Source organism: Mesoplodon densirostris, chromosome 13 (assembly GCF_025265405.1).
Source record: "Mesoplodon densirostris isolate mMesDen1 chromosome 13, mMesDen1 primary haplotype, whole genome shotgun sequence".
Lineage (NCBI taxonomy): Eukaryota > Metazoa > Chordata > Mammalia > Artiodactyla > Ziphiidae > Mesoplodon > Mesoplodon densirostris.
The window spans coordinates 92,369,079-92,394,959 of NC_082673.1; the positions used below are offsets into that span (position 1 = coordinate 92,369,079).

At 54.7% G+C, this 25,881-nt stretch overlaps 1 protein-coding gene across 11 annotated transcripts in view; it reads left to right on the plus strand.

Moving 5' to 3' along the window:
* Positions 1-1,505: 1,505 nt before the first annotated feature.
* The window catches only part of MROH1 (maestro heat like repeat family member 1), a 65,701-nt gene continuing 41,325 nt past the window's right edge, over positions 1,506-25,881 (plus strand). For 3 of the 11 annotated variants that reach the window (XR_009534067.1, XM_060115572.1, XM_060115581.1), the window contains exons 1-8: positions 1,645-1,726; positions 11,419-11,521; positions 12,930-13,007; positions 13,948-14,093; positions 20,012-20,143; positions 20,561-20,723; positions 20,960-21,058; positions 25,695-25,846. Coding sequence is in view for 10 of the 11 variants with exons in the window: in XM_060115572.1 (XP_059971555.1) it covers positions 12,986-13,007; positions 13,948-14,093; positions 20,012-20,143; positions 20,561-20,723; positions 20,960-21,058; positions 25,695-25,846 (714 nt within the window). In the remaining variant the exon portion in view is untranslated. The other 8 variants (XM_060115574.1, XM_060115576.1, XM_060115577.1 and 5 more) reach the window with 8 other exon arrangements.

The following is a 25,881-nucleotide window of genomic DNA, read 5'->3' on the forward strand; positions in this document are numbered from 1 at the left end:
AAAATATGGACAAACTAACTGGTTTGCTACTGACCTGGGGGTTAGGAAAAGAGAAGCTGCTCCAGGTATTTCAAGGGGAGGGTAACGTTATATTTGTCTTTCTCTGACTGACTTCGTTTAGCATGATGATCTCCAGGTCCGTCCATGTCCCTGCAAATGGCATTATTTCATTCTTTTTTATGGTTGAGGAGTAGTCCATTGTATATATGTGCCACATCTTCTTTATCCATTCATCTGTCAGTGGACACTTAGGATGCTTCCATGTCTTGGCTGTTGTAAATAGTGCTGCTATTAACACTGGGGTGCATGTATCTTTTCAACTTATAGTTTACTCCAGATATATGCCCAAGAGGGGGATTGCTGGCTCATATGGCAACTCTATTTTGGGTTTTTTGAGGAACCCCCATGCTGTCTGCCATAGTGGCTGCACCACTTCACATTCACACCAACAGTGTAGGAGGGTTCCCTTTTCTCCACACCCTCTCCAGCATTTGTTATTTGTAGACTTTTTAATAATGGCCATTCTGACTGGTGTCAGGTAGTACCTTATTATAGTTTTGATTTGCATTTCTCTAATTAGCAATGTTGAGTATCTTTTCATGTGCCTATTGGCCATCTGTATGCCTTCTTTGGAGAAACGTCTTCTGTGCATTTTTTAAAAAATTAATTTATTTTATTTATTTTACTTTTGACTGAGTTGGGTCTTCGTTGCTGCATGCAGGCTTTCTCTAGTTGTGGTGAGCCGGGGCTACTCTTCGTTGCAGTGGGTGGGCTTCTAATTGCAGTGGCTTCTCTTATTGTAGAGCATGGGCTCTAGGCATGCTGGCTTCAGTAGTTGTGGCACGTGGGCTCAGTAGTTGTGCGTTGCGGACTCTAGAGTGCAGGCTCAGTAGTTGTGGCGCACAGACTTAGTTGCTCCGCAGCATGTGGGATCTTCCCGGACCAGGGCTCGAACCCGTGTCCCCTGCATCGGCAGGTGGACTCTCAACCACTGCGCCACCAGGGAAGCCCTATGCCTGCTCATCTTGATTCTCACGATCTGTTGGCCTACTGGACGTGTGCCTCCAGTTTGCGTGTGTGTACCTGTCTGTGGAGGGTTCCTCGGCCTTGGGGTCTCTGGGGTGTTGGTTGGGTGTTCAGTGTGTGTTCACGTGTGAGAGATATAGGACATGACAGTGCCTGTGTGTGTCCAGGTCAGGCCCACCTGGCGTGTGTACCCGGACAGGTATGTGCTTGTGAGAGGACCGGCTTTGGGCACACTGAGGCGCCGAGCCGGCGTCGCCGATGCCTCTCCCGCTATGTGGGGCGGTGCCTGTGTGCCGGGATCATCGCGGTGTATATGTCGTACGAGGACACAGCGGAGTGGGACGGGAGCCGCTTCCTGCGCCTGCGCAGTGGCCGGCCGCACGCCTTGAGGCCGACAGGGCGGCCCTACTGGCGCCCAGCAGTCAGGTGTGGAGGTCACGGGGCGGCCGGGGGCGGGGCCGAGCGCGAGGCGGAGTTTGCGCACTCTGACTCTCTGGGGTTCGGGACACCCGGTGGAGAGGGCGAGAGGGACGCCCCTGCGACCAGTGAGCGCAGAGATCGCTTGGGGGCGGGGCCGGGCTGCCGCGCGCCAGGCCACGGTTGGTGGGGGGGGCGGTGGGCTCGCTGCGTGGCCCCGCCCACTCCGGTCAGCGGCAGGCGGGAGGGCGGTGCACGGGCCGCGGCTGCCGCGGCTCCTCAGGTAATCGGGGCTGGCGGCGGTAACTCGGCGAGGCGCCCCTCGGGGAAGCCGGGGCTGCGGACTCTCGGGCCGCCCCCTTGGCCAGGCCGCCGTGGTAAACCGAGTCAGGGGGCGCCTCTCCAAGGTTACCGGGCGAGCGCGGAAAGGGTCCCGGGCGTCGCGGGGCCGAGCCCACCCGCTTCCCCGGGCTCAGGTGCGCCCAGCCCCGCGCGGAGCCGGATTTGCCGCGTCACAACCCGGAAGAGTGCCCTGGGAGCCGAGCCGCTCACATTCTTCCTCGCAAAGGCATGGGGAGCCCGGCCCCCGTGCCCGTCCCCTCCCAGGGCGGGGCTCGGGGTACCTCGTCTCTGTGCCCGTCTCCTCCCTGGGGGGCGCTCGGTCCCCAGTCCTGGCGCCTGTCACTCCGGAGGCGTGTGGTCCACGTCCTCGCTTCCCCGGGGGGAAAACGGGGTCCTCTCTATGGGAAGCTAAGCCTAAACCCGAGAGTCCCAACGCGCAGGGGCCGCTGTATTCGTTCCATTTTCTCGTTGACTGTAGAGTAGGGAGGTACTTTGTCCACAGTCCTGAGGATTAGTGGTCACGTAAGGTAGGCGTGAAGCCGGAGGGCTGCAGGACGTCCCGCTCTCAATCCAGGTGAGAGCTGCGTGGTGCTAGGCCAGGGCTGGCTCCCAGTCCCTGGGCTTCTAGGCCCCAGTTTGGGTTCTGGTTTTCCTGGAGCGCCAGCACAGCTACGGCCTGAGGTTCCCCTTTGCTGGCCCAGCCGGGGTGGGGGCGGGGCCGACTGGTGAGCTCAAGGGCAGTGAGGCACAAAGGGGTGTGGGGGGCAGAGGCGGCCTGTGTGGGGTGTAAGCGGGAGTGGCTGCCTGGTGGGGGGGCAGGTGGGGTTGGGGTGGAGGCTGGCTTGTGGGGACCACTCTGGAAAGGGATGGTGGTAGAGGTGGGGAAGAAGGTGGTCAGTGAGTCACTGTAGGGTGTGGGGAGGGAGATGGAGGAACAGGAGGGGGCGATGCTGACCTCTGACCCACGTAGCTGAGTGCACGATGACACAGGAAAAGAGGCAGGTGAGGTGGGGGTCGGGGAGAAGTCGGGGTGACGCTGGTGTTAGAGCTGTTGAGTGTGCGTGGCGATGGTGGTCCAGATGGAGATGGCCAGCAGGCGCTGGGCCCCAGGAGACCCATGCGGGAATCATCAGTGTGGGACACTTGAGCGGTGGCATGATTGTGACATGGCTGCCCCTATGGTCCTGGCAGCCAAAGGGCCTGGGGAGGCTGTTGTCAGCAGGCTCTTTGGCCATCATGGCTCAAGTGAGCACGTGTCTCTCGTCTCTCTTTGGTGTCAGAATAGGATCACCTGGAGTTGAGCTGTCTTGGTTACCTTGAAACCGACGTCCACGCTGCGGTGGATTGTTTGGACCTGCGTCTTGCTGTTTCTCACTCCTCCAAGGCTGTTTGCTGCCTGCTGAGGACCCTCAGTGGGTCAGAGGTGGAACCCGTGGGTGCTTGCCTGCTCCCTCGCCTTCACAGCTGTCGCCTGTGCCTGGAAGCAGGTGTCTGTGCTTATTTCAGACCCAGGGTCCACCAAGGCCCAGGTGGACAGCCGGGTCGCTGCTTGTCTGTGTTCAGCAGCCCCAGGTCTCGTGAGCCCCTTCATGGAGCTGAGTTACTTGACCTTCTTGAGGTCGGGCCCCAGGAAAGCTCCTGCTCAGTGCTCAAGGAACGTTGGCTACTGGATGTCATGAGAAATGTGCTTTCTCCACTGAGCTGGAGGGCCACCCAGTTTTGGGGGTGACACGGCTTGGCGTGGCTTATGTTGAGAAACGGTGTTCTCAAGGGACTGTGTTTCCTGGGTCATCTGCCCAGGTTCTTGTCGGTGACTCTGGAAGTTGATTCCTTCTCTAGCTCCTGTGCTAAGAGGGGAAGACCCTGGGCCTTGTGCGTGGGTGGGGGTGGGGAGTTCCCGTGACCCCCCAGGGCCTCCTGACTTCCCAGTCTCCCCTCACACACCTACCCTCCAGACCAGCTCCTGGCTGCCTCTGGGCTGGGCTGTGTGTGGCCTCCTTCGCCTCCCACACCCACTTCTGACCCCCCTCCGGCTCAGCAAAGTTGGCCCAGCACCTCTGTTAGCGTGTGCCAGTGCATGTGGCAGCCATAATACAAGTGGGCATCTTTCAGGCCAGGGGCTCTGTGGGTGGGAGCAGCACCTGGTGGGCATTACTAAATGCCATTGAATGGATGCTGAGTACAGGTGAGCGAGGAGGAGGGGTGGGAGAGGGAGGAGGGAGCTGCTTCTGCGCTCACCCACAGCGTGTCCAGCATGGGAAGGAGGACCCTGTTGGCCCTGCTCCGTGCCCTGTGCTGGGAGCATCTGGGCAGCTGTGGAGGGCAGTGCAGGAGCCAGTCCTGGCGGAGTCTCGCCCCATTGCTGACCAGCTGCTGACAGCACGTCCCTCGCAGACCTGCTTGGCCGTGCAGGTTAACGGAGATGGTGCTTCTTCGGTGTATCCTGTGGGACGCAGGGAGCCTCCCAGACGCGTCCCTGTCTCTGCAGCGTGTTCACCTTGATTTGCCATCAGCGCTGTGCTCACAGGTCTGTCTGCTCCACAGACCTCCTGGCCTGGGGCAGGGGCAGCAGGTGGAAATTTACAAAACCGGTCAAGCCCGGCTCTTCCACCAGCCAGGTAGTTTATACTTACTTGACTACCACCTTTTTCCAGTGCTTGTTTTTTAAAAAGTCTAACCAGATCCCTGATTGACACATGTGTGTTTTCTAACACTCTGTACTCACGGGAGGGCTTCTGTAGACGGATGTCGAGAGGTGGATGATCCCGTCACGCAGTGCGACAGTTTGGGCTTGTGGGGGACCCTCCACAGGCTCTGCTGGTTGTCCGCACCTGTGTGGTGGCCACGGCAGTGACAACATCTGGTGCTGGCAGAGCGCAGCGGTGTGCAGGCCTCGCTCCCAGCCGCTCACTCGTGACGCGGGGAGAGCCCGGTCCTGGACTGGCCGTCTGCACGCCGCCCTCCTTCTTGTTTGCCTTGTTGATGCGGATGAGCTCCTTTGCGTGTTCGTATTAGACAGATTAGCCTCTTGTCATACCTGTTATGAATGGTTTGACCTGTTTTGTCTTTTATTTCCTTTATGCTCCACTGAGGATGGGGTGAGTTGTGAGAGTGTACGGTTGTGGGCATAGGTGTATGTGTGTTTATGACTTTCAGAAATTAAAAAAATTTATATAGTCCAACTGAACAACATTCATCAAGGTGTGTGGGTTTTTGTGTCTGGCTTAGAAAATCCTTTCCTACTCCAAGACTATAAAATGTGTACTTGTATTTTCTACTTAGGACTTACATTTCATTTTTACATGTAACACTTGTATCCATCTAGCATTTATTTTGGGGTAAGGAAAGATGCAGGGAAGACTAATTTTTTTCCCTAAGTGCCTAACTAGCTGTTCCAACACTATTGGCTAATCTGTCTTCATTATTTAAAATCCTCCCTTTCTTTTTCTTCCTTATTGGTGTTTATTTCTGGACTTTCTATACAATTCTGTTGATTTGTGCACCTCTTCTTAGAACAATAGCATAGTTTTAATTACGGTAGCCTTTTAATACGTCTTAACATAACATAGGACAAATCCTTTTCACATACTTCTCAAAATTTATTTGGCTACTTTTGTACGTTGATTCTTCCATATGAACTTTGGAACGATTTTGTCAAGTACCCTCCAGTAGCCCGATTCACATATTTGTAGATGAAGGAAAATTGACAGTTTTATAATATTGAGTCTTATGGGAGGATTTTGGGTCTTTTCCTTCAATGAACAGCTTTTGTTTGTGTTTTGAAATTGCGTGCATACTAAGGATATAAACCACAACTTTTCTCCCCAGTCACAGTGCGCTGGAGCAGACTGGCACACACAGCTGTCACTGTTTGGAACCGATGCCACAGTCCCCGTAGGAGCCAGGGCTGCAGGAACACTGGGTCACCCGCTGGAGGGGTGCGCTAAGGGACTGGCCCTTGAGGAATGAGTGGGTTTCCCGGGGTGGAGGGGGCAGGGCGGGGCAGGGTCCTTGTAGGGACCAACAGAAGCAGAGGTGCGAGAGCCGAAGCCCTGGCCCAGGGCGTTCAGGTGCTGGACGCCTGCAGCGTGATGGTCGAGAGAGAAGCAGAGAGGGGCTTGGGTCTAGGTTGCGACAGCCCTCGTTGAAGGTGTTGGTTTGATTCTGTGGGCAACGGTGAGGATCAGTGAGAAGTGATGTGACGTGATGTGACCTGCGTTTGACAAAGACCAGCACTCAGCGTGGAGGAAGTGGCCAAAGGCAGGGTTAGGTGAGGCGGCCACCAGGGATCAGCTCTCAGAGAAGGAGCAGGGCACCTGCTGTCTGATGTGCAGGGTGGGGGTGGAGTGAGGAGGTTGGGGGGGCGCTGACGTTGGTCATGGCATGTCTGTCACTGCGTGGTGGCCTTAGAGGTGTTCGCTCGTTCAGTTGCCACTCCCTTAGCAGCATATTCAAAGAGCAGTGCTTGGACAAATTTCAGTTTATCAAGTTTTTCTTTTATAGATTTTGCTTTTGGTGTCAGTCATGGATATTTTCTTCTATGTTTCTTTCCAGAAGTTTCATAGTTTTGTTTTGTTTTGTTTTGTTTTTAAAGTCCTCCACACTTCATTTTATTTTTTTATTTTTTTGCGGTATGCGGGCCTCTCACTGTTGTGGCCTCTCCCGTTGTGGAGCACAGTCTCCGGACGCGCAGGCTCAGCGCCCATGGCTCACGGGTCCAGCCGCTCTGCGGCATGTGGGATCTTCCCGGACCGGGGCACGAACCCGTGTCCCCTGCATCGGCAGGCGGACTCTCAACCACTGCACCACCAGGGAAGCCCAGAAGTTTCATAGTTTTAAGTTTCACATTTAGGTCTGTGGGTCATTTGGAGTTTTTGTGTGTGGTGTGAGGTATAGATTGGAGTTTACTTATTGTATGTGGGTGTCCACTTGTTCAGTACTGTTTGTTGAAAGACTATCTCTTCTCCACTCAGTTGCCTTTGTACCTTTGTTGAAAACTGGACATATGGGCTTCCCTGGTGGCGCAGTGGTTGAGAGTCCGCCTGCTGATTTTCTTTAATATCTCTCAGCAGGTCCATCTTTTGTCAAATGTATCCCTAAATATTTCATATAATTTTTGCTCAGTGGCAAATGATGTGGCTTTTTCAATTTTTGTTTATTGTTATTATATGGAAATACAGTTGTGTTTTTATTGTTAATTTTTTAAAACTTTATTTATTTTTGGCTGTGTTGGGTCTTCGTTGCTGCGCATGGGCTTTCTCTAGTTGAGGCGAGTGGGTGCTACTCTTCATTACGGTGCGCGGGCTCCTCACTACAGTGGCTTCTCTTGTTGTGGAGCACGGGCTCTAGGTGTGCGGGCTTCAGTAGTTGTGGCATGTGGGCTCAGTAGTTGTGGCTTGTGGGCTCAGTAGTTGTGGCTAGTGGACTCTAGAGTGCAGGCTCAGTAGTTGTGGTGCACAGGCTTAGTTACTCTGTGGCATGTGGGATCTTCCCGGACCAGGGATTGAACCTGTGTCCCCTGCATTGGCAGGTGGATTCTTAACCACTGCGCCACCAAGGAAGCCCCATAAGTTGCTTTTTTAATGTTAATTTTATATCTTGTGATCTTGCTAGCTGACTTATTGATCTGGTTCCACTTGTAGATTCTGTAGGATTTTCTGCATAGATGGCCACATCATCTGTGTATAAAAACAGTTTTACTTCTTTTTCAATTTGGATGCCTTATATTATTTTTTTTCCTTGCCTTATTGCATAGGCTAAAGCCTCCAGTATGATAGTGAAAAGAATGGGTGAGAGCAGACATCCTTGCCTTGTCCCCCATCTTACAGGGATTGCATTTAGTCTTTTACCATTAAGGATGTTCTTATAGGTTTCCCTTAGGTGCTGTTTGTCAGGTTGTGGAAGTTCCCTTCTATTCCTGTTTGTTGATAATTTTTATTATAAGTGGATGTTGGATTGTGGCAAATGCTTTCTCTGCATTTATTGAGATGATTATATGGTTTTTATTTTTTGGTCTGTTAATGTGACTTACATTGGCTGCACTTAAAAATACTCAACCAACCTTGCATTCATAGGATAAACCCAATTTAGTCATGATGTATTATCCTTTTTACATGTTGGATACGATTTGATAAAATATTGTCAAGAAATTTTGTGTCTATGAGGGATATTGGTCTATAGTTTTCATTATTTGTAGTATCTGTGTCTGGTTTTGTTATCAGAGTTATGCTGGCCTCAGAGAATCAGTTGGTAAGTGTTTTTATTTAGTTTTGGCTGCATTGAGTCTTTGTTGCTGGGCGTGGGCTTTTCTCTAGTTGCGGCGAGCAGGGGCTACTCTTCGTTGCGGTGCATGGGCTTCTCATTGTGGTGGCTTCTCTTGTTGCAGAGCACGGGCCCTAGGTGCGTGGGCTTCAGTAGTTGTGGTGTGCGGGCTCAGTAGTTGTGGCTCGTGGGCTCTAGAGCGCAGGCTCAGTAGTTGTGGTGCACAGGCTTAGCTGCCCGAGACTTGTTTTATTGCTCAGAATATGGTCAGTCTTGGTAAATGTTTCATGTGATTTTGGAAAAAATACATATTCTACTGTTAATGAATAGAGTGTTCTATAAATACTACTTAAGTTGGTTGACGGTATTGTTCAGGTCTTCTGTACCTTTAGCAATTTTCTGTACACTTGTTCTAACGATTACAGACAGAGGGGTGCTGAATTTCTACTATATTTTGGATTTGTCTATTTCTCCTTGCATTTTTATTAGGTTTGATTTTGTGTATTTTGAAGCTCTGTTATTAGGTGCATAAATGTTTAGAATTGTTATGTCTCTGTAATCCACTTTGTCTAATATTAATATAGTCACTCCGGCTTTTTTATGACTAGTTGTCAGCCTTGTTTTTCTTCTCCCATTCTTTTATTTTAGCCTCTTTATGTTAACATATTCAGTGTTTCCTGTGGTTTCTTGAATATATGAAATACAATTATAATCTAAATGTCCTTAACTAGTAGTTCTTTCCTCTGCATCATTTCTGGGTCAGTGTCTATTGATTGATTCATCCTCATTATGGGTTGAGTTTTCTTGCCTGTTTGCATGTCTGGTAATTTCTTTTTTAAAATAAATTTATTTATTTGTTTACTTTTGGCTGCATTGGGTCTGCGTTGCTCTACGCAGGCTTTCTCTAGTTGCGGCGAGTGGGGGCTACTCTTCGTTGCAGTGCACAGGCTTCTCATTGCGGTGGCTTCTCTTGTTGCGGAGCACAGGCTCTAGGCATGCAGGCTTCAGTAGTTGTGGCATGCAGGCTCAGTAGTTGTGGCGCACCGGCTTAGCTGCTCTGTGGCATGTGGGATCTTCCCGGACCAGGGATTGAACCCATGTCCCCTGCATTGGCAGGCAGATTCTTAACCACTGCACCACCAGGGAAGTCCCTGCCTGGTAATTTTTGATTGGATGACAGACACTGTAATTTTACTTTGTTAGTGCTAGATGTTTTTGTGTTCCTATTATTATTCTCAAGCTTTGTTCTGGGTTGTGGCTAAGTTATTTGGGAACAGTTTGATCCTTTCAGGTCTTGCTTTTAGCTTTGTTAGGTGAAACCAGAATGGCCTTTAGCGTCGGGCTAATTTTACTTCTTTTTTTTCTTTGTCTTTTTTTGGCTGCGTGGCACAGCTTGCCGGATCTCAGTTCCCCGACCAGGGGTTGAACCCAGGCCATAGCAGTGAAAGCCTGGAATCCTAATCACCAGGCCATCAAGGAACTCCCTAATTTTACTTCTTTACTGAGCTGAAATCTTTTTTAGTGCCGTTCCCAGAACCCTGTGAGTTGTGACGTTTCCCCCGATTGCTGGGAGCAGGCCCGTTCCTGCCTCACTGTGAGCCCCAGGGATTATTTGCTGCTAATCCTTTTGGGTGGCTCTTTTCCTGGCCTTGTGTAATTTCTTCTTCTTCTTCTTTTTTTAAAAAATAAATTTATTTATTTATTTTTGGCTGCATTGGGTCTTCGTTGCTGCGTGCAGCTTTCTCTAGTTGAGGCGAGCGGGGGCTACTCTTCGTTGCAGTGCGCAGGCTTCTCATTGTGGTGGCTTTTCTTGTTGCAGAGCTCGGGCTCTAGGCACGTGGGCTTTAGTAGTTGTGGCACGCGGGCCCAGTAGTTGTGGCTCGCGGGCTCTAGAGCACAGGCTCAGTAGTTGTGGCGCATGGGCATAGTTGCTCCACGGCATGTGGGATCTTCCCAGACCAGGGCTCGAACCCGTGTGCCCTGCACTGGCAGGCGGATTCTTAACCACTGCGCCACCAGGGAAGCCCCTGTAATTTCTTCTTAAACATCGTGCTTGTATTGGTTTTCTATTGCTGTTGTAACAAATTACTACAAACTTAGTGGCTCAAACAGCACATATTCATTATCTTAAAGTTCTTAAGGTCAGAAGGCTGACCTGGATCTCATGGGGCTAAAATTGGGTTGCTAGGGCTGTGCTCCTTTCCGGGGACTCTGGGGAGGATCTCTTTCCTGCTGTTTCAGATTGTTGGCAGAATTTGGTTCTTTATGGCTGTAGGACCAAAGTCCGTGTCTTCTTGCTGACTGTAAGCTGAGGGTTGTTCCCAGCTTCTATAGGTGCCCACATTCATTGGCTCAGAGCCTCCCTCCTCCATCTTCAAAGCCAGCCATGGTGGGTTTTCTTCCCATGCTTTGATTTTCTCCCCCTTTTTCCATCTCATCTCTCTGACACAGCTGGGAAAGGTTCTCTGCTTTTAAGAGCTTAGGCTGGTCTCACCCACATAATCCAGGGTCATTTCGCCACCTCAAGGTCTGTACCCTTAATCCCATCTGCTAAGTCCCTTTGCCAGATAAGGTAACATATTCACATTCTGGGGATGAGGGCATGGGCATCTTTGGGGACATTATTCTATTGCCCCTGTGCTGGCTAGTAAGTCAGCTGAGTGACCAGGAGACCCTCTGCAGGTCTCTGGACTTCTCTCTGGTACTAGACCCTCCAAACTCCAGCAAGACTCAGGCCTCCCGAGATGCTCCCCGTCCTAACTCTGGGCCTTCCTGAGTGTCCTCAGCTGGATGTGCCCTATAGGTGATGAGCTGGAGTGATCTCAGGGCTTTATGCCCTTCGTTTCCTGTTGACCAGCAGCCTGAGAACTATGGCTTCACGTGTTTTGTTCAGTTTCTTAGTTGTTTGGATTGAGATGGCAAACTGGTCCCTCCCTCCCAGGTGGGCTGGGGACTGACGTCTCTTACGCTTGTTTGCGTTTGCTGCCACTTGAGTCGAGTGAGCCCAGCTGTCTGCACTTGTGGGAAGGACGTTCCAGCTGGAGCTGGTTAGCCCCTTTTCTCTGAGGCGTGGACATAGACAGCTGTAGCTTTTCACAGGGCAGAGCCTCTGCCCCAGGAGCTGGCTGCTTGCCTTGTAAACTCAGACCGGTTCTGGGAACTCAGGATGTGGGTTCCATGTGCGGGGGCGCCTGCCTCTGAGAAGTGTCCTGTGGGCTTTCTGAAGCCTGTGGCCAGTGCACCTCACACCTGCCTGCCAGCTGTGGTACTTTCCGCCTTTCATCTTTTCAGGGTGGGGGTTTTCTGCCACCTTCTTGCTCTGCTGCCAGTGGAATATGTGTTTTTATTTCTTGTTTTCCTTGTTACTTTCAGATGCTTTCCAGGAAGAAAGGGGAAACACCTTGCTGATGCCACCAGCTTCAAACCAATCCTCTCCACCTGCTTTCTGTCTGCCTGGGATTCCTGGAAGCTTCTGGTCTGCTAATTTTATCTTTTCTTGTTTTCTAGTGCTCTTGTGGGTTTGTCCTTTTAAAACATGCATCTTTTCTGTCATTTCACTGAAGTTTTGGTGGGATGGGTGAATGCTTAGGACCGGTGTGCCTTCTTGATCTAGAATTCTCACTTATTTTTTTAAAATTAATTAATTAATTAATTTTTGGTTGCGTTGGGTCTTCGTTGCTGTGCACGGGATTTCTCTAGTTGCAGAGAGCAGGGGCTACTCTTCATTGTGGTGCATGGGCTTCTCCTTGTAGTGGCTTCTCTGCTTGCGGAGCACGGGCTCTAGGCGCACAGGCTCAGTAGTTGCAGCATGCGGGCTCAGTAGTTGTGGCTTACGGGCTCTAGAGCGCAGGCTCAGTAGTTGTGGCGCACAGGCTTAGTTGCTCTGCAGCATGTGGGATCTTCCCAGACCAGGGATCGAACCCGTGTCCCCTCATTGGCAGGCAGATTCTTAACCACTGCGCCACCAGAGAAGCTCTAGAATTCTCACTTATTTTTAATTCCACCCCCTAACCCCGTCCCCACATTAGGTGACTTCTCACTGCCCGCTTCCTGTGTGGCCACAGCCAAATGAGCATATCCTCCACGCTCGGGGGCAAGTCAAGGCATCTCTCCTTTGCTACCTCCACCTTCACCCTTTTCTGGACGGGTGGTGACTGGGGAATGAAGGGTGGTGACCGGCAGATCGAGGACACTAGTGTGAGAAAGCAGTACCGTACAGGTCCTCGGAGAGTGTGCCATAGGGCAGAGCGTGTGACCACATGGTGAAGTGGGGAGCCGCCCGCGTATTTCACGGGCTTTATCCTTTGGGTCCATCCGTTGCAAGTGGCGCTTCGAGGCGTGTGGTGTTTGGATCCCGTGTGCTGTTTGGATGGTTGGTTTCAGGCGCCAGGGAGCCCACCAGATCCCTGTGCTGCCCGCCCAGTCTCTCGGCCAGCAGGAGGCTCATTTAACATTGTGCTAAGGTCTCAGGCATGGGGAGTCCCGGCTCCGCAGCCACCAAGGCAGTTGCTCTTGGCTCTCAGGGAGGGGGTCCCTGCTCCGCACAGACCGCCAGCGACACCAGGCCTGACACGCACACAGTGAAGGGAGGTGCTGTAGCTAGAGGTGGTAACATGCTTGCCCAGGCCACCGTGGGCCAATCAGGACCAGCCCTGGTGGGCCGGCCATGCGTCGGCGGGGCTGACAGCTGCTGGGGTGGAGGAGAGCCGGTGACCATTGAGGGGAAGGTGCCTCCTGTCCTTTGCACGCCTTTCAGCCGAACTGTGGCAGAGACAGTGCCCCCAGGACGAAATTGTTTAAATCTTGTGTTTTACACAAACACAGTAACTGCTAGTAAACTGAGGAGGCTTATGACTTAAATGTTGCACGTCTGGTTGCTCCAGGTTTGAAGAGAGCTGTCCACGTTCACACGGGGCGAGAGGAAGCCACGGCCACAGCAATGAGCGAGTCATACGTGAAGAGTGAGTATGTGGGGCTCTTGGCAGGTCTCCATGTCATGCCTGCGGTTTCTGAGCTTGGGACACAGAGGAGCCCGTGGCATTGAGTAAATGTGCTTGGAAGGAATGACGCTTGCACGAACACACTTTCTCTAAGTTTTTGTTTAAAAAAAAAAAAAAGAAAACAAAGCTCTTGTCTCTGCAGATGCTGACGCAGAGGTCCAGATTTGGCCACAGGCTCAGTCTGGTGTGGGGGACTGCGTTTGCCTGGCACAGGGGGCTTCGTGCTCCATGTGGGAGGGTCCCTGTGCCTTCGTCCCTTCTTACAAAAGCCCCAGGGCCAGCATCCACTCTGGCTGGCTACTCTGCTTGCAACCAGGGCCAGCTGTTTGCTGAGAGCATGGCCCAGGGCGGGGCAGAGGCTGGGAATGGTGTTCCTGCCCCACAGGTTCCATCCCCAGGGTGAGGGTCTGCGAACTGCTGGCAGGCACACGCCCGGAGCTCTCGGGGCGCCGAGGATGGGGGGTCCCATCCATGGGGCGGAGGCCTGGATCTGGGTGTGGGGTGTTGCCAGGGTGAGGAGTCTGCGAAAGCAGCTGGTGGGACTGGGGTGCCACCTGGCAAGCACAGGGCAGGGTGTGGGCCGGAGGGCCACCTGGGGCAGCTCCCGAAGGGCCCCTGAGCCTGCGCCACCTGCCTTTCATAGGAGCTCGGACCCAGTGGGGCCGGAGACGTGGAGCAGACATGGCCTGGGCTGGAAGGCCGGGGTACAGGTGGCTGGAGTGACCTCAGAGCAGGCGGCCAGTGGGTCCCGGAGATCCTGGCCAGCGCAGTGGAGGCTGCAAAGCGGCCAGGCCGGTGCGGCGGTCTCCTCCAGCTGTGGGGCCGAGTCCTCAGAGGCTGAGCGTAGCGATGGTGGGGTCGGGGCCGGGCCTAACTACGCCACTGGGCTTTGTCACGGCAGGGCTGTTCACCATTCTGCTGGACGCTGTCACCGACACGGACCCTCAGGTGCAGGAGCAGGTGTGTGGCGCCCTGTGCACCCTCGGAGAGTCGCAGCCTGAGGAGGCTCTCCGCGCCTGCGAGGAGCACCTGCGGCTGCACGAGAAGGTATTGCTGCTCCTGCCGGGCCGGGCTGTGGGGCGGGGCCTGAGGGGCGGGGTCTGCGCCAGGGGTCTGCCGGCTGGCTGGGTCCGGAGTGCAGAGCCGTGCTGCTGTGGGTAGAAAATCATCCCTGCAAGTCCAAGCCCCCTCGAGGCAGGCAAGTCCAGCATAGATGACCCTCTTTGCCTCGTGGCCTGTGGGTTGGTCCTGTTGTGGAGGGTCCGGGTGGTAAGCACTGCAGCGTCCAGCCGCTCGCTCGCAGGCTCAGTGCCGCCATCCCCTTTCGCTGACCTGCTGGAGCCTGGACAGCTGTCCTCGCCAATGAGAGAGGGCAGCTCGCGTCCACCGCGTTAACGGGAACACGTGGACGGGCCTCGGAGAGGGGCTGTGGCTGGGTGGGCGTGCCGACTGGACTCTGCAGAGATGGCTCAAGGCCCGCCAACTACAACAGAAGGGGCTCTGCCAGCTCCCCCTCTCCTGTGTCTCGGCTCCACGGTTCTATGACGCTCTCAGCTCCCTGTGGTGGGAAATTATTTCAGTTTTCCCCAGTGCGTGTTTTAGGCTCATTCCTGGGAGTTAGACTTTCGGTCTCAAACGACCATTTTTCTTTTTGTTTTTGACATTTGATCAGTAAAAGGGGATCCCTATACAATATGAGTTATTTCTCTCTCATCTGTCAACTGCCGTTTCCTGGGGGAAATAGCCGCGTCCTGCTGAGTGGCTGCTGAGCGGTTTGTGCTGCGGCTTGATGACCTCTCCTCTCGTGGGGAGGGTCCCCTGCCCCCGCCCGGCTGTCCTAGCTGTTCTGGGCCTTTTACTTGTTCATGGACTGCTGTTGGGACTGGGGGTAGGTAGGACGGAAAGGGCACCCTTGTGCTTGGGCACGTGTGTGTCTACCCAGGCTCTTCGGCTCATGGAGCTTCACGGTGCATGCGTGCTGGGTGTCAGGGCCCTTCTCTTTGTGGCTGAAAGGCTCCATCATCGTGACCTGCTGAATTCAGCATCTGATTGTTAGACAAAGATTAGGGCTGCCCTGGCTATTTGAAGAAATGGCCAAAGAGTACTAAAGGTGGCTAAAAAGCCTTTGTTATTTTTAATAGTTCATAGCAAAATTTAAGTGTGCTTCATACTTGTCATTTTCTAGCTCATTTATGATTTCACCCCCTTTCTAGCCTTTTTAGTTTCTTCAACCAACTTTAAAAACCAACTTCCTTCACAGTGGCCCTTTACAGTGAGCGTGTCTGAAGCTGGAAGCTCCGTCCCCCTCAGGGGAGCCCTTCCTGGTGGCTCCCCACCCCCAGCCGCCACCACTGCCTCGTCCACACCCTGCTGCCAGCAGCTCTGTGCCACTCACTTGTGTTTCTTCACAATCAGACTTTATTGGGCTGCATCTTAGCATGTACATTTCGAATCCCTTTGATTCTCTCTCCAGAAAGATGTGGGGTAGCAGAAGACAGGTGTGGAGCACTATCTGATCATCGTAGGTCAAGGCAGCGTTTTGAGATGCGTGCGATACTCTGTAGATATCAGCTTCTAGAGGCTTCAGTGTGCCTGGGGCGCTGGGGCATGTTTGCTGCTCCACCAGCTGGTCCTGGTCTGTGTTCCTGGACGGCGGTGGGCCGCACAGCTTTAGACAGATCCAGTCTCCTTCCTGTTGGCCAAGTCTCAGCATAGGAAAGGTGAACACAGGGACAAGCAGGCTCCTTCACAAGGGCTGTCAGGCCAGTGGGCAGGGAAGTGATTTGGGGAAGAGAGGCAAAAATAGTTGTCTTCGTCCCCTCTGGCTCCTATGACAAAATGCCACAGACTGGGTGGCTTTTAGACAACAGACTTGTGTCTCCCACAGTTCGGGAGGCTGGAGGTCTTAAGATCAAGGTGCTGGCAGATTCAGTGCCTGGTGAGCGCTTGCTTCTTGGTTTATAGATGGATGTTTCCTGCCTTTGTCCTCGCCTGGCAGAAGGGATGAGGGAGCTCCCTGGGGTCTCCTTTATAGGAGCGCAAACTCCACTCAAGAGGGCTCCACCCTCGTGGCCTAATCACATCCCAAAGGCCCTGCCTCCTAACGTCCTCCTGCGCGCAGGTAGCCTAGTCATCCAGTTCATCCATTTAGTGGACTCAGTCGGTTCTGGGGGTGGGGGAAGGGCCGCAGGGGTGATGGGCTCATTGGCCACCCACCAACACATCAGAATGGTTGAGCCTGAAATCTCACACACACCTGCCAAGGGCAGGTATCATCGGCAAGCTGCCCCCCCACCCCCACCCCGTTCCTTTCCCAATGTGCTACCTGACAGGGGGCTGTGGCTACATCATCCTGCATGAGGGCCTGGGCGAAAAGCCCCTCCCTCGGAGGGAGTGCCCCACATCGTCTTGTGATGTGGTTACTGTTCTGCTCATTGAACTCTCAGGAGCAGCATAAAGTGGAAATAAAGTCTTAAAAAATAAGCAGCTGTTGCAACTTCGTAGAAGTAGAAGAACCCATCCTAAAATTCCTAGGGAGGGGCTTCCCTGGTGGCGCAGTGGTTGAGAGTCCGCCTGCCGATGCAGGGGACACGGGTTCGCGCCCCGGTCCGGGAAGATCCCACATGCCGCGGAGCGGCTGGGCCCGTGAGCCATGGCCGCTGAGCCTGCACGTCGGGAGCCTGTGCTCCGCAACGGGAGAGGCCACAACGGTGAGAGGCCCGCGTACCGCAAAAAAAAAAAAAAAAAAAAAAAAAATTCCTAGGGAATCTCAAGGGATCCTGAATAGGCAAAACATTCCTAAAAAAAGAAGAACAAAGCTGGAGGACTCACAATTCCTGATTTCAAAACTTACTAGAAAGCTACAATAATCAAGCCAGTGTGGCACTGGCATAGAGACAGACACATGGACCAATGGAGTAGAATAGAGCCTAGAAATAAACTCTCACATATATGGTCAAATGATTTTCAACAGGGGTGCCAAGATAATTGAATGTGGAAAGGATAGTCTTTTCAACAAATGATGCTGGGAAAACTGGATATCCATTTGCAAAAGAATGAAGTTGGACCCCTACCTCACATCATACACAAAAATTAACTCAAGGGGTCAGAGACCTAAACGTAAAACCTAAAACTGTAAAACTCTTAGAAGAAAACATAGGACAGAAGCTCCTGGACATTGGACTTGGCAATGATTTCTTGGATATGACACCAAAGGAACAGGCAACCAGAAGAAAAAATAGACAAATTGGACTTCATGAAAATTTTAACAATTTGTACATCAAAAGACACTATCCACAGAGTAAAACGGCAACCCACAGCATGGGAGAAAATGTTTGCAAATCATATATCCAATAAGGAATTAATATCCAGGATATATAGAGAACTCTGAAAACTGAACAACAAAATACCAAACTACTCAATTCAAAAATAGGCAAAGGACTTGAATAGACATTTCTCCAGAAAAGATATACAAATGGCCAATAAGAACATGAAAAGATGGTCAGCATCACTAATCATTAGGGAAATGCAAGTCAAAACTACAGTGAAATACCACCTCACATCCATTACAACGGATACTATCAAAAAAAGAGAAAATAACAAGTGTTGGTGAAAATGTGGAGAAACTGGAAACCTTGTGCAGTGGTGGTGGGAGTGTTAAATGGTGCAGTGGCTATGGAAAACATTATGGAGGTTCCTCAAAAAATAAAAATAGAATTTTCATATGACCCAGCAGTTCCACTTCTGGGTATATACCCAAAAGATTGAAAGCAGAGTCTCAAAGAAATATTTGCACACCTTTGTTCATAGCAGCATTAATCACATTAGTCAAAAGGTAGAGGCAACCCAAGTGCCCATCAGTGGATGATGGATAAGCCAGACGTGGTCCATCCACACAACGGAATACTCAGCCTTGAAGTGAATTCTGGAAATTCCCTGGCGGTCCTGTGGTTAGGACTCAGCCCTGTCACTGCCAAGGGCCCAGGTTCAATCCCTGGTTGGGGAACTAAGATCCCACAAGCCGTGGTGCTGCCAAAAAAAAAAGGGAATTCTGACACGTGCTACAACATGGATGAACCTCTTTTTTTTTTTTTAGTATTTTTATCTAGGGATACATAGGACTTTTAAGAAATAAATTTATTTTATTTATTGTTTTTGGCTACGTTGGGTCTTCGTTGCTGTGTGCGGGCTTTCTCTAGTTGTGGCGAGTGGGGGCTACTCTTCGTTGTGGTGCGCGGGGCTTCTCATTGCGGTGGCTTCTCTTGTTGCAGAGCCTGGGCTCTAGGCACGCGGGCTTCAGTAGTTGTGGCTTGTGGGCTCTAGAGCGCAGGCTCAGTAGTTATGGCACACGGGCTTAGGTGCTCCGTGGCGTGTGGGATCTTCCCGGACCAGGGCTTGAACCAGTGTCCCCTGCATTGGCAGGCGGATTCCCAACCACTGCGCCACCAGGGAAGCCCCTGGATGAACCTCCCTGGGGACATTTTGCTCAGTGAAATAAGCCAGTCACAAAAGGACAAATACTGTATACTTCTACTTATATGAAGTGTCTAGAATAGTCAAATTCAGATACAGAACGTAGAAAGGTGGGTGGCAGGGGCTGGGGGGATGGGAATGGAGACTTAGGGTTTAATGGGGACAGGGTTTCAGCTTTATAAGGTGGAAAGAGCTATGGGCAGGGGTGGTGCTGACGGCCACACACCAGCTGAATGTGTTTAATACCACTGTGCTGTATGCTTGAGAACGGTTAAGATGGTAAATTTTGCTATGTGTATTTTAACACAATTTAAAAAAACGAAAAACAGAATAAAACAAACCAGTAGGGCTTCCCTGGTAGCACAGTGGTTGAGAATCCGCCTGCCAATGCAGGGGACACGGGTTCGAGCCCTGGTCCAGGAAGATCCCACATGCCGCGGAGCAACTAAGCCCGTGCGCCACAACTGCTGAGCCTGCGCTCTAGAGCCCGCGAGCCACAACTACTGAAGCCCACGCGCCTAGAGCCCGTGCTCTGCAACAAGAGAAGCCATCACAGTGAGAAGCCCATGCACTGCAACGAAGAGTAGCCCCCGCACCACAACTAGAGAAAGCCCGCGCGCAGCAACAAAGACCCAACACGACCAAAAATAAATAAATAAATACATACATACAAACATACATACATACATACATGCCACCAGCTGTGAATGACCCCATCGGTAGGACATTGGTGCTTTACCCAGGTATAAGCTGTATGTTTCTACTTGAAATATAGGGCTTCCTGCCCTCCTCTCTCGCCTGTAGGGCTGAGTGACCGGGTGGTGTGGGCCACCCCCGTGAGGGCTGCTAGCGGCCTCTGCAGGAGGGAGCGTGGTGGGGACGTCGGGGGGGCGGGGCTCTCGCCCGAGGGTCACGAGCACCTTTTCTCAGGCCTGAGCAGCTCTGCTGAGTGCAGCCAGCCTGAGTCGCACCCTTTCTTGCCCTCTTTCCTCCCATCACGTGGCCTGGGCACTCCCGCTGCACTGAGGTTGTGCCCCCTGGTCTGCACCCCCTGTCTGGACGCTCCATCCCCGGGGGGAAGGGGGGGTCCTCAGGAAGCGGCGGGTCTTGGTCTTTCCTGGCTCCCCGAGTATTTCCTGCCCTCACCGCCGGTCTCTGTGACGCCCGGGACTCCGGCAGGATGAAGCCCTTCCCTTGGCTGGGCTCTGCTCGTGTCGTGGGGTTTTCTGTCGTCACCGTGACATGCCCTCCACCTGTCACAGCCTCCGCTGTGGTCTGCGTGTCCTCAGTGAAGGCGAGGACGACGCGTGCTGGACAGGGGCGCTGCAGGGGCGTGGCTGAGGAGAGGGCTGCTCCAGGACACACGGACAGCTCCCCAGCAGGCGGGCCACCCAGAGCGACGCTGTCAGGAGACCAGGGCTCTTTCTGAAGCTCAGGGAGGAGCCGTGAGAGACGAGTCAGTCCTGGTCCTCCCTCCACGGTTCTCTCCTCAGCTGGCGCATCCGTACCGGACGATGATCCTGAGGGTCATGGAGACGGTTGTGAACCGTCACATCGGCGAGCTGGACAAGGACTTGGCCAGGGCCAGCATCCTCCTGGCCTCCAGCGAGATGACCAAAGTGAAGGTCTGTGGGGCTGACCAGGCCCTGGCTTGGGAGGGAAGCTGCTTTCCGAGGCCTTTCCTCCCAAGTGCCTTAAGGGTGTGGGTTTGTGTCCGGCTGCCTCAGGCTTGGCCTCTGGGTCCTGTGCACCGACCGCCCTCCTGGGGTGGGGAGGGTCACCCCACAATCTCCGATGGAAACTGAAGCAGAGAGCAAACTTCCCAAACCCTCAGGGCAAATGTAGGGGCAGTGGTGCCCGGTGTGTGTAGGCGCTGGGCTCAGCAGGGGGCCCTGCTCGCAGCAGCGGCACGTCCCGAAGACGGGCGGCCTGTCCCCTGGCGTGACTGAGGGCAGAGTGTCTCATTTCGCTTCCTGGGCGGCTTCAGGGTGAGGTCTGCCTCCTTCGGTCTGGGTGCCAGCTCAGATCTCTTGGGGGGATAGGAATTGGTTTGTGACTGGCAGCAGGCCGCCAGCACCGTCCTGGTGGCGGTGGGGAAGCGTTTCATCAGCAGCGTGATGGAGGAGATGCTGAGCAAGTTCCAGCCCGGGGTCCTGCCGCACCATTTTGTCGTGCAGACGCTCGCCAACCTCTCAGTTTCCAATGGTAGGTGGCGGCCCGGCCCCGTTTGACCCGTGCTCAGCGGTCGTGAAGATCTCTGGGAGCCCCCCGGCCTCGCTTCCCTGTGTCCCGGCAGCCCCACCGTGAGCCCCAGGCTGTGCAGAAGGAGCTCAAGGCGTGTGGCCGGGGTGCCCCCTGCCTCCCCTGGGGCACAGGGCCCGAGGGAAGGACAGGCTGGGTGGGGATGGCAGTGGGGCCCCCGTGACGTACCCCTCTTGCAGTGTTCGGCATGGTGCCCTTCCTGACGTCCATCCTGAACACCATGCTGCCCATGCTGAGCGCAGCCAAGACCGACTCGATGAGGGTGGTCTTCTGCTGTGGTAAGACGGGGCCTCTGCGGGCAGGTGGGCCTCTGCGGGGCAGGTGGGCCTCTGAGGGCATGTGGGCCTCTGCGGGGCAGGTGGATCTCTGCGGGGCAGGTGGGCCTCTGAGGGCAGGTGGGCCTCTGCGGGCAGGTGGGTCTCTGTGGGGCAGGTGGGCCTCTGCGGGGCAGGGGCTGGGCGCAGCCTGTCCACTCCTGGACCTTTTGTCTCCAGTGCCCCTCTGTGGGGCTGTGGGTCCTCCAGGCTGCAGGAGGAGGGTGGGACATTTAGAGGAAGGGTGACTGCAGGCGTGGGCTGGGTGGATGCTGCTGCAGGTAGAGACCTGGCCTCTGCCGTCTGACTGCTTTTCTCTGCTGCTGGGGACCCCCTTGCCCAGGACTTTACACTGCAATCCCTGAGCCCTGGACGCTTGATGCGGGGCGGGAAGAGACTCACCCAAAGCGGCAGCTGCTTCCCATTTCTCTCCCTGCTCCGTGCTGGGAGAGTGACCATTCCCTGGGCATCTTGGGATGGGGTAATCACTCTCCCACCTTCTGTGTGCGGCCCTCTGCATGCCTGGGCAGGGGACGGTGCCTCGTGGCATGACTCTTGATGGGGGGGGGGCACTCGTGTGGGAGGGAAGCAGAGGGTCCTGAGACACGGGGGCTGAGGGGGCCTGGGCCTCTTCTAGCAGCCACCACGTTGCCCTTGTCCTTTAGCTTCCTTGTGTTCCTAGTGTCCCCACCAGTCTCAGGAAGACTGCTGGCTGGCACTGAGGGGAGGGAGAGGGAGCACCTGGGCCATCTGAGGCCCCCATGAGGACAGGACCCTTTTTAATCCACAGCCCAGCCTGTTAGCAGGTGCCGGGCTTCCACCCCAGGCTGCTGGCTAGGGAGCATGTGGTGAGGGCGTGGCCACACTGGGCAGGGCTCAGGGTTGGGGTTGGGGGCTGGTAGCTAGAGGACGTGTTTGGGGAGGGTTCCTAGGGAAGCTGCGTATCTTGCACACACCTGGGGACTTTCCTAGCCAGGGCCTAGAGCTTTGGGTTCAGGGTTCCCCTGCTTTCAGGGGGCCCTAGGAGGGGCTCCAGCCCCTGCCAGCCCTCCTCACAGCCCCCCGCGTTCCCCATTCTCTCCATTCCCTGCCCTGGTCTCTCTGGTGCCTCTTGTAGGCTCCTCCCACCTGTGCGTGATTGGCAGGCTGCCTGGGCTGAAGGGCGGAAACCCTCCTTGACCTGGTTTTGGCTGGAAAGGGAATTTGTGACAGGATCCCCAGCAGCTGGGCCGGGAATCACCGCTGAGCTGGGAATGCAGGAGCAGGACACAGGAGGGGCCGAGACCGAGCTGAGGGGCTGGGGCTGTACCTCGGGTGCGCTGCAGACGGGGAGAAGGCCAGCCTAGGGCAGCACGCGTTCAGGCCGCTGGGGGAGCACGAAGAGCCTATGTCGGAGCCGAGGGCTTAGTTGCAGGCCCCGGGCAGCTCCTCTGGGAAGTACTGGCCTCACTCTGGAAGTGCAGGGCCCTGCATGGAGAGCTGACTCGCAGTTCTCAAGAGCTCTGGTCCCTGCCGTTCACAGGCCAAAGGCCCCTGCGGTTCTCACCTTGTCGGTATGTCGTGTCTGAAGCAAGTGCGTGGGCCAAGAGACCTGCCCGCAGGCCGCCCTCCTGCTGAGGTGCGCACTCCTCAACACAGATAGAACGTTCAGGGTCTGCAGTTGGAGGGAAGGGTGGTCCTGCCTGCTGGAGTGGCCCCAGTCGGGCCAGGAGGGTCCACAACAGCCCGTCAGCGGCCTGGGTGGGCCCCGAGAGGGCTGGGGCCTCCTGTCCTTCCGGACAGCCTCTGGTTCTGGGCAGATGTCTGTGTCCACTGCCAGAAGGCGGCACAAGTGGGCAGTGGCGCTGGGCCAAGAACAGGAGCACGTGCACACTTGAAGGTTCTTGTCCAGTTGGCAGGACGCTGTGGCCAGGCAGGGGAAGAGTGGGGAGGGAGACCCAGAGACCGTGTTGACGTGTGCCAGACAGCAGGGTGCACGGCTGGCCTGGCCACACTGTCCAGCACCGATAGGCGGCCAAAAATCACTGCCCACAAGGCAAGTCTCTGATAGGAAAGGTGGCAGCAAAATAACAGAAACCGAGACTTGGGGAAAGCAGACAGTTCAGGGCGGAGAAAACAGGCAGGAAAGGAAATCTGAGGTTAATATCCTCAGGGAGTTCAGAGAAGATGCATTCAGGAAGCAGGAGCATGTTGCTGTGAGGAAGCTACATTCAGAGAATAAAATTAAGCTTCCGGGAATTAAAAACATGATGAAAATGGAAGGCAGAAATCGAAGAGAAAGTTGAGGAAATCCTCCAGAAAATAGAGCAAAAATGCAAATATATGGAAAATAGGAGAGAAAGAAAAGAATTAGCAGGCTAGGCCATGAAGCCAGCATCGGAATAAGACACCCTGGAAAGAACGGACGGAGAGAGTGGAGTGGGGGAGTCGTGCAGTAATCCCCGAGCCTGCCCTGCAGCAGGAGCTGATCCTGGTGGAGAGGCCCTCCAGGCACCGCACCGGGAAGACTTTGCGGGGGGTGGGGCAGGGATGGTCCAAGGGGAGGCTGAGGAAAGAGGGTGGCCTTGCCTTCTCTTGCTCAAGGGAGGGCGCCAGAAAGCTGCAGTGGAAGGCACCCTCTGAGAATCAGCACCCTGCCCAGATGCTCCTTGAGCAGGAGGTAAAGGCTCTTTTGGAGAAGCCAGGATCAGGAAGGATGCGGTCCCACATGGCGGGCCGAGGGGGCCCCAGAGTGTGCGTGCGGCAAGAGATGTGGAGGTCGCCTTAGTGACCCGTGCCCGGAGAGCCAGGGAGACTCGAACCGCAGGCGGTCGGTTCCTCTGGGCAACAGAGCTGCTCATGGAGGGAGTGGGGGGTCTCTGGCAGTGCGGGTCTGGAGGGATGGACGGAAGGGACTGGCCCCGGCCTTGCGGGGAGTAGTAGGTGAGGAACGTCGTGGATGCGTTATTTATCGAGAGATAGATCCAAGCCCCATGTTTGCTTCTGGAGAAAGGGAATTGGGCTGGCGGAGGGTGGGTGAGAATTGCTCTTCTACCTTATGCCTGTGTGTGTACCTGACGAAAACCTCAAACCTAGTAACAGATCCGGGGGTGGGTTTCTGCTTCTGGCCATATAGTAGCCTGTTACCCTGAAAGACCTTCCCATGCAAAATACCTAGGATCCCTGATCAGTTTGACCAACAGCCTGACTGAACAGCTCACGGAGGCAAATGAGTGAGGGGACGAAGGGGCCGTGGAGGAGCGGGGGGTTGAGAGAGGAGCTGAGGGTTCTCGGGGCACCTGCAGCCCCGGTTTTAGCAGCCACGTGGCAGGGAGGGGACCAGAGCCCACCTCGCCAGACCCTCCAGGGGCCTATCCTCAGTGGAAGGGCTGCCCGTGACACAGAAACCTTCCCCCAGGAGGTAGTTTTCTTTCAGAATTTCTTTATGTTCTCTCTTGAGCACATGTGAACATGGCTGCCCTCCTGTAGATGGAGGGTTAGGTTTAGTCTTTCTGCTGGGCTGCAAAGCCCAAGCTAAGAAATTAGCCTTATAAGTGGGCCAGGTTTGAGGTTGTGAGCTGGGGCAAGTAAAGACCCCCGGGGCAGCTGCTGCAGCCCCTGCCTGGGCGCCGGGCTCTGCCCTCGGGGGCCCCGGCCGGGAGCCGCCGCCTCTCCGGGCCATTCCATCATCTCCCCCTCCACTGCCCAGGCCCTGTGGCCAGGTCGTGGCCTCCGACTCTCCTTTGTGGCCCCATCGTCTCCCGTGATCCAGGGTCCAGGTCCTGCTGGCCACTCGCAGGTCTGCACCAAAGCGAGTCCCCAGGCTTACCCGCCTGGTGTCCACAGCACAGTCCCTTCCACGGACACAGACCCCAGGCCAGCGCTCCCCACTCTCGGCACCCTGCCACTGTGCCCCCAGGTCTTCTTCCTACACATGTCCTGGGGGGCCCACGCCTGCCCGGCACAGCGGCCCTTGGAAACGCGTGGCACGCGTCTCTCTGAGGGGGGAGGTGGGCACAGCAGACTGGAGTGGGCCAGGCATGGTGGCCTGGGGGCGTTTTGGGGAGGTTGGTTCCTGTACTGGTTTCCTTGGACCACCTTAACGAAGGACCACAAGTTGGGGGGGTTAAAACAACAGAAACGTGTTCTCTACGGCTCAGGAGGCCAGGATTCCGAGGGCAGGGTGTTGGCAGGGCCGTGCGCCCTCTGCGGCTCTGGAGAGAAACCTTCCAGGCCCCCTGGCGTCGGGAGGTGCCCGTGCATCCTGGCGCGTTGGCTCGAGCCTGCAGCGGTGCGCTCCGCCTCCGTGGTCCCCGCACGTCTGTCCCTCTTCTTGGGAGGACACGGCCCTGTTGGAGTTGCCCACCCCCCCCGAAATGTGACCTCGTCTTGACTCATTGCATCTGCAAAGACCCTGTTTCCGAAAAAGGTCACATTCTGAGCTTCTGCGAAGCACATGAGTTGGGGGCCTCTTCACGCCTGCACAGTGCTTTGGTCCCACGCTTGGCCGGGTGCTCTGGAGGGTGTCTCGCAGGCAGCGTGGTATGTTAGAAGGGGCAGGAGTTGCGCGGAACCTGTGCGGCCATGGGCCGGCCGCCGCTTACCGCGTGGGTCGCCACAGCTCTGCAGCGCTTCAGCGAGGGCACCCTGGAGTACCTGGCCAACCTGGACCAGGCCCCCGACCCCACGGTCAGGAAGGACGCCTTCGCCACTGACGTCTCCAGCGCCTACGACATCCTCTTTCACCACTGGCTGCAGAGCCGGGAAGCCAAGGTATGTGTGGCCCATAGGGACCTGTGACCTTGCCT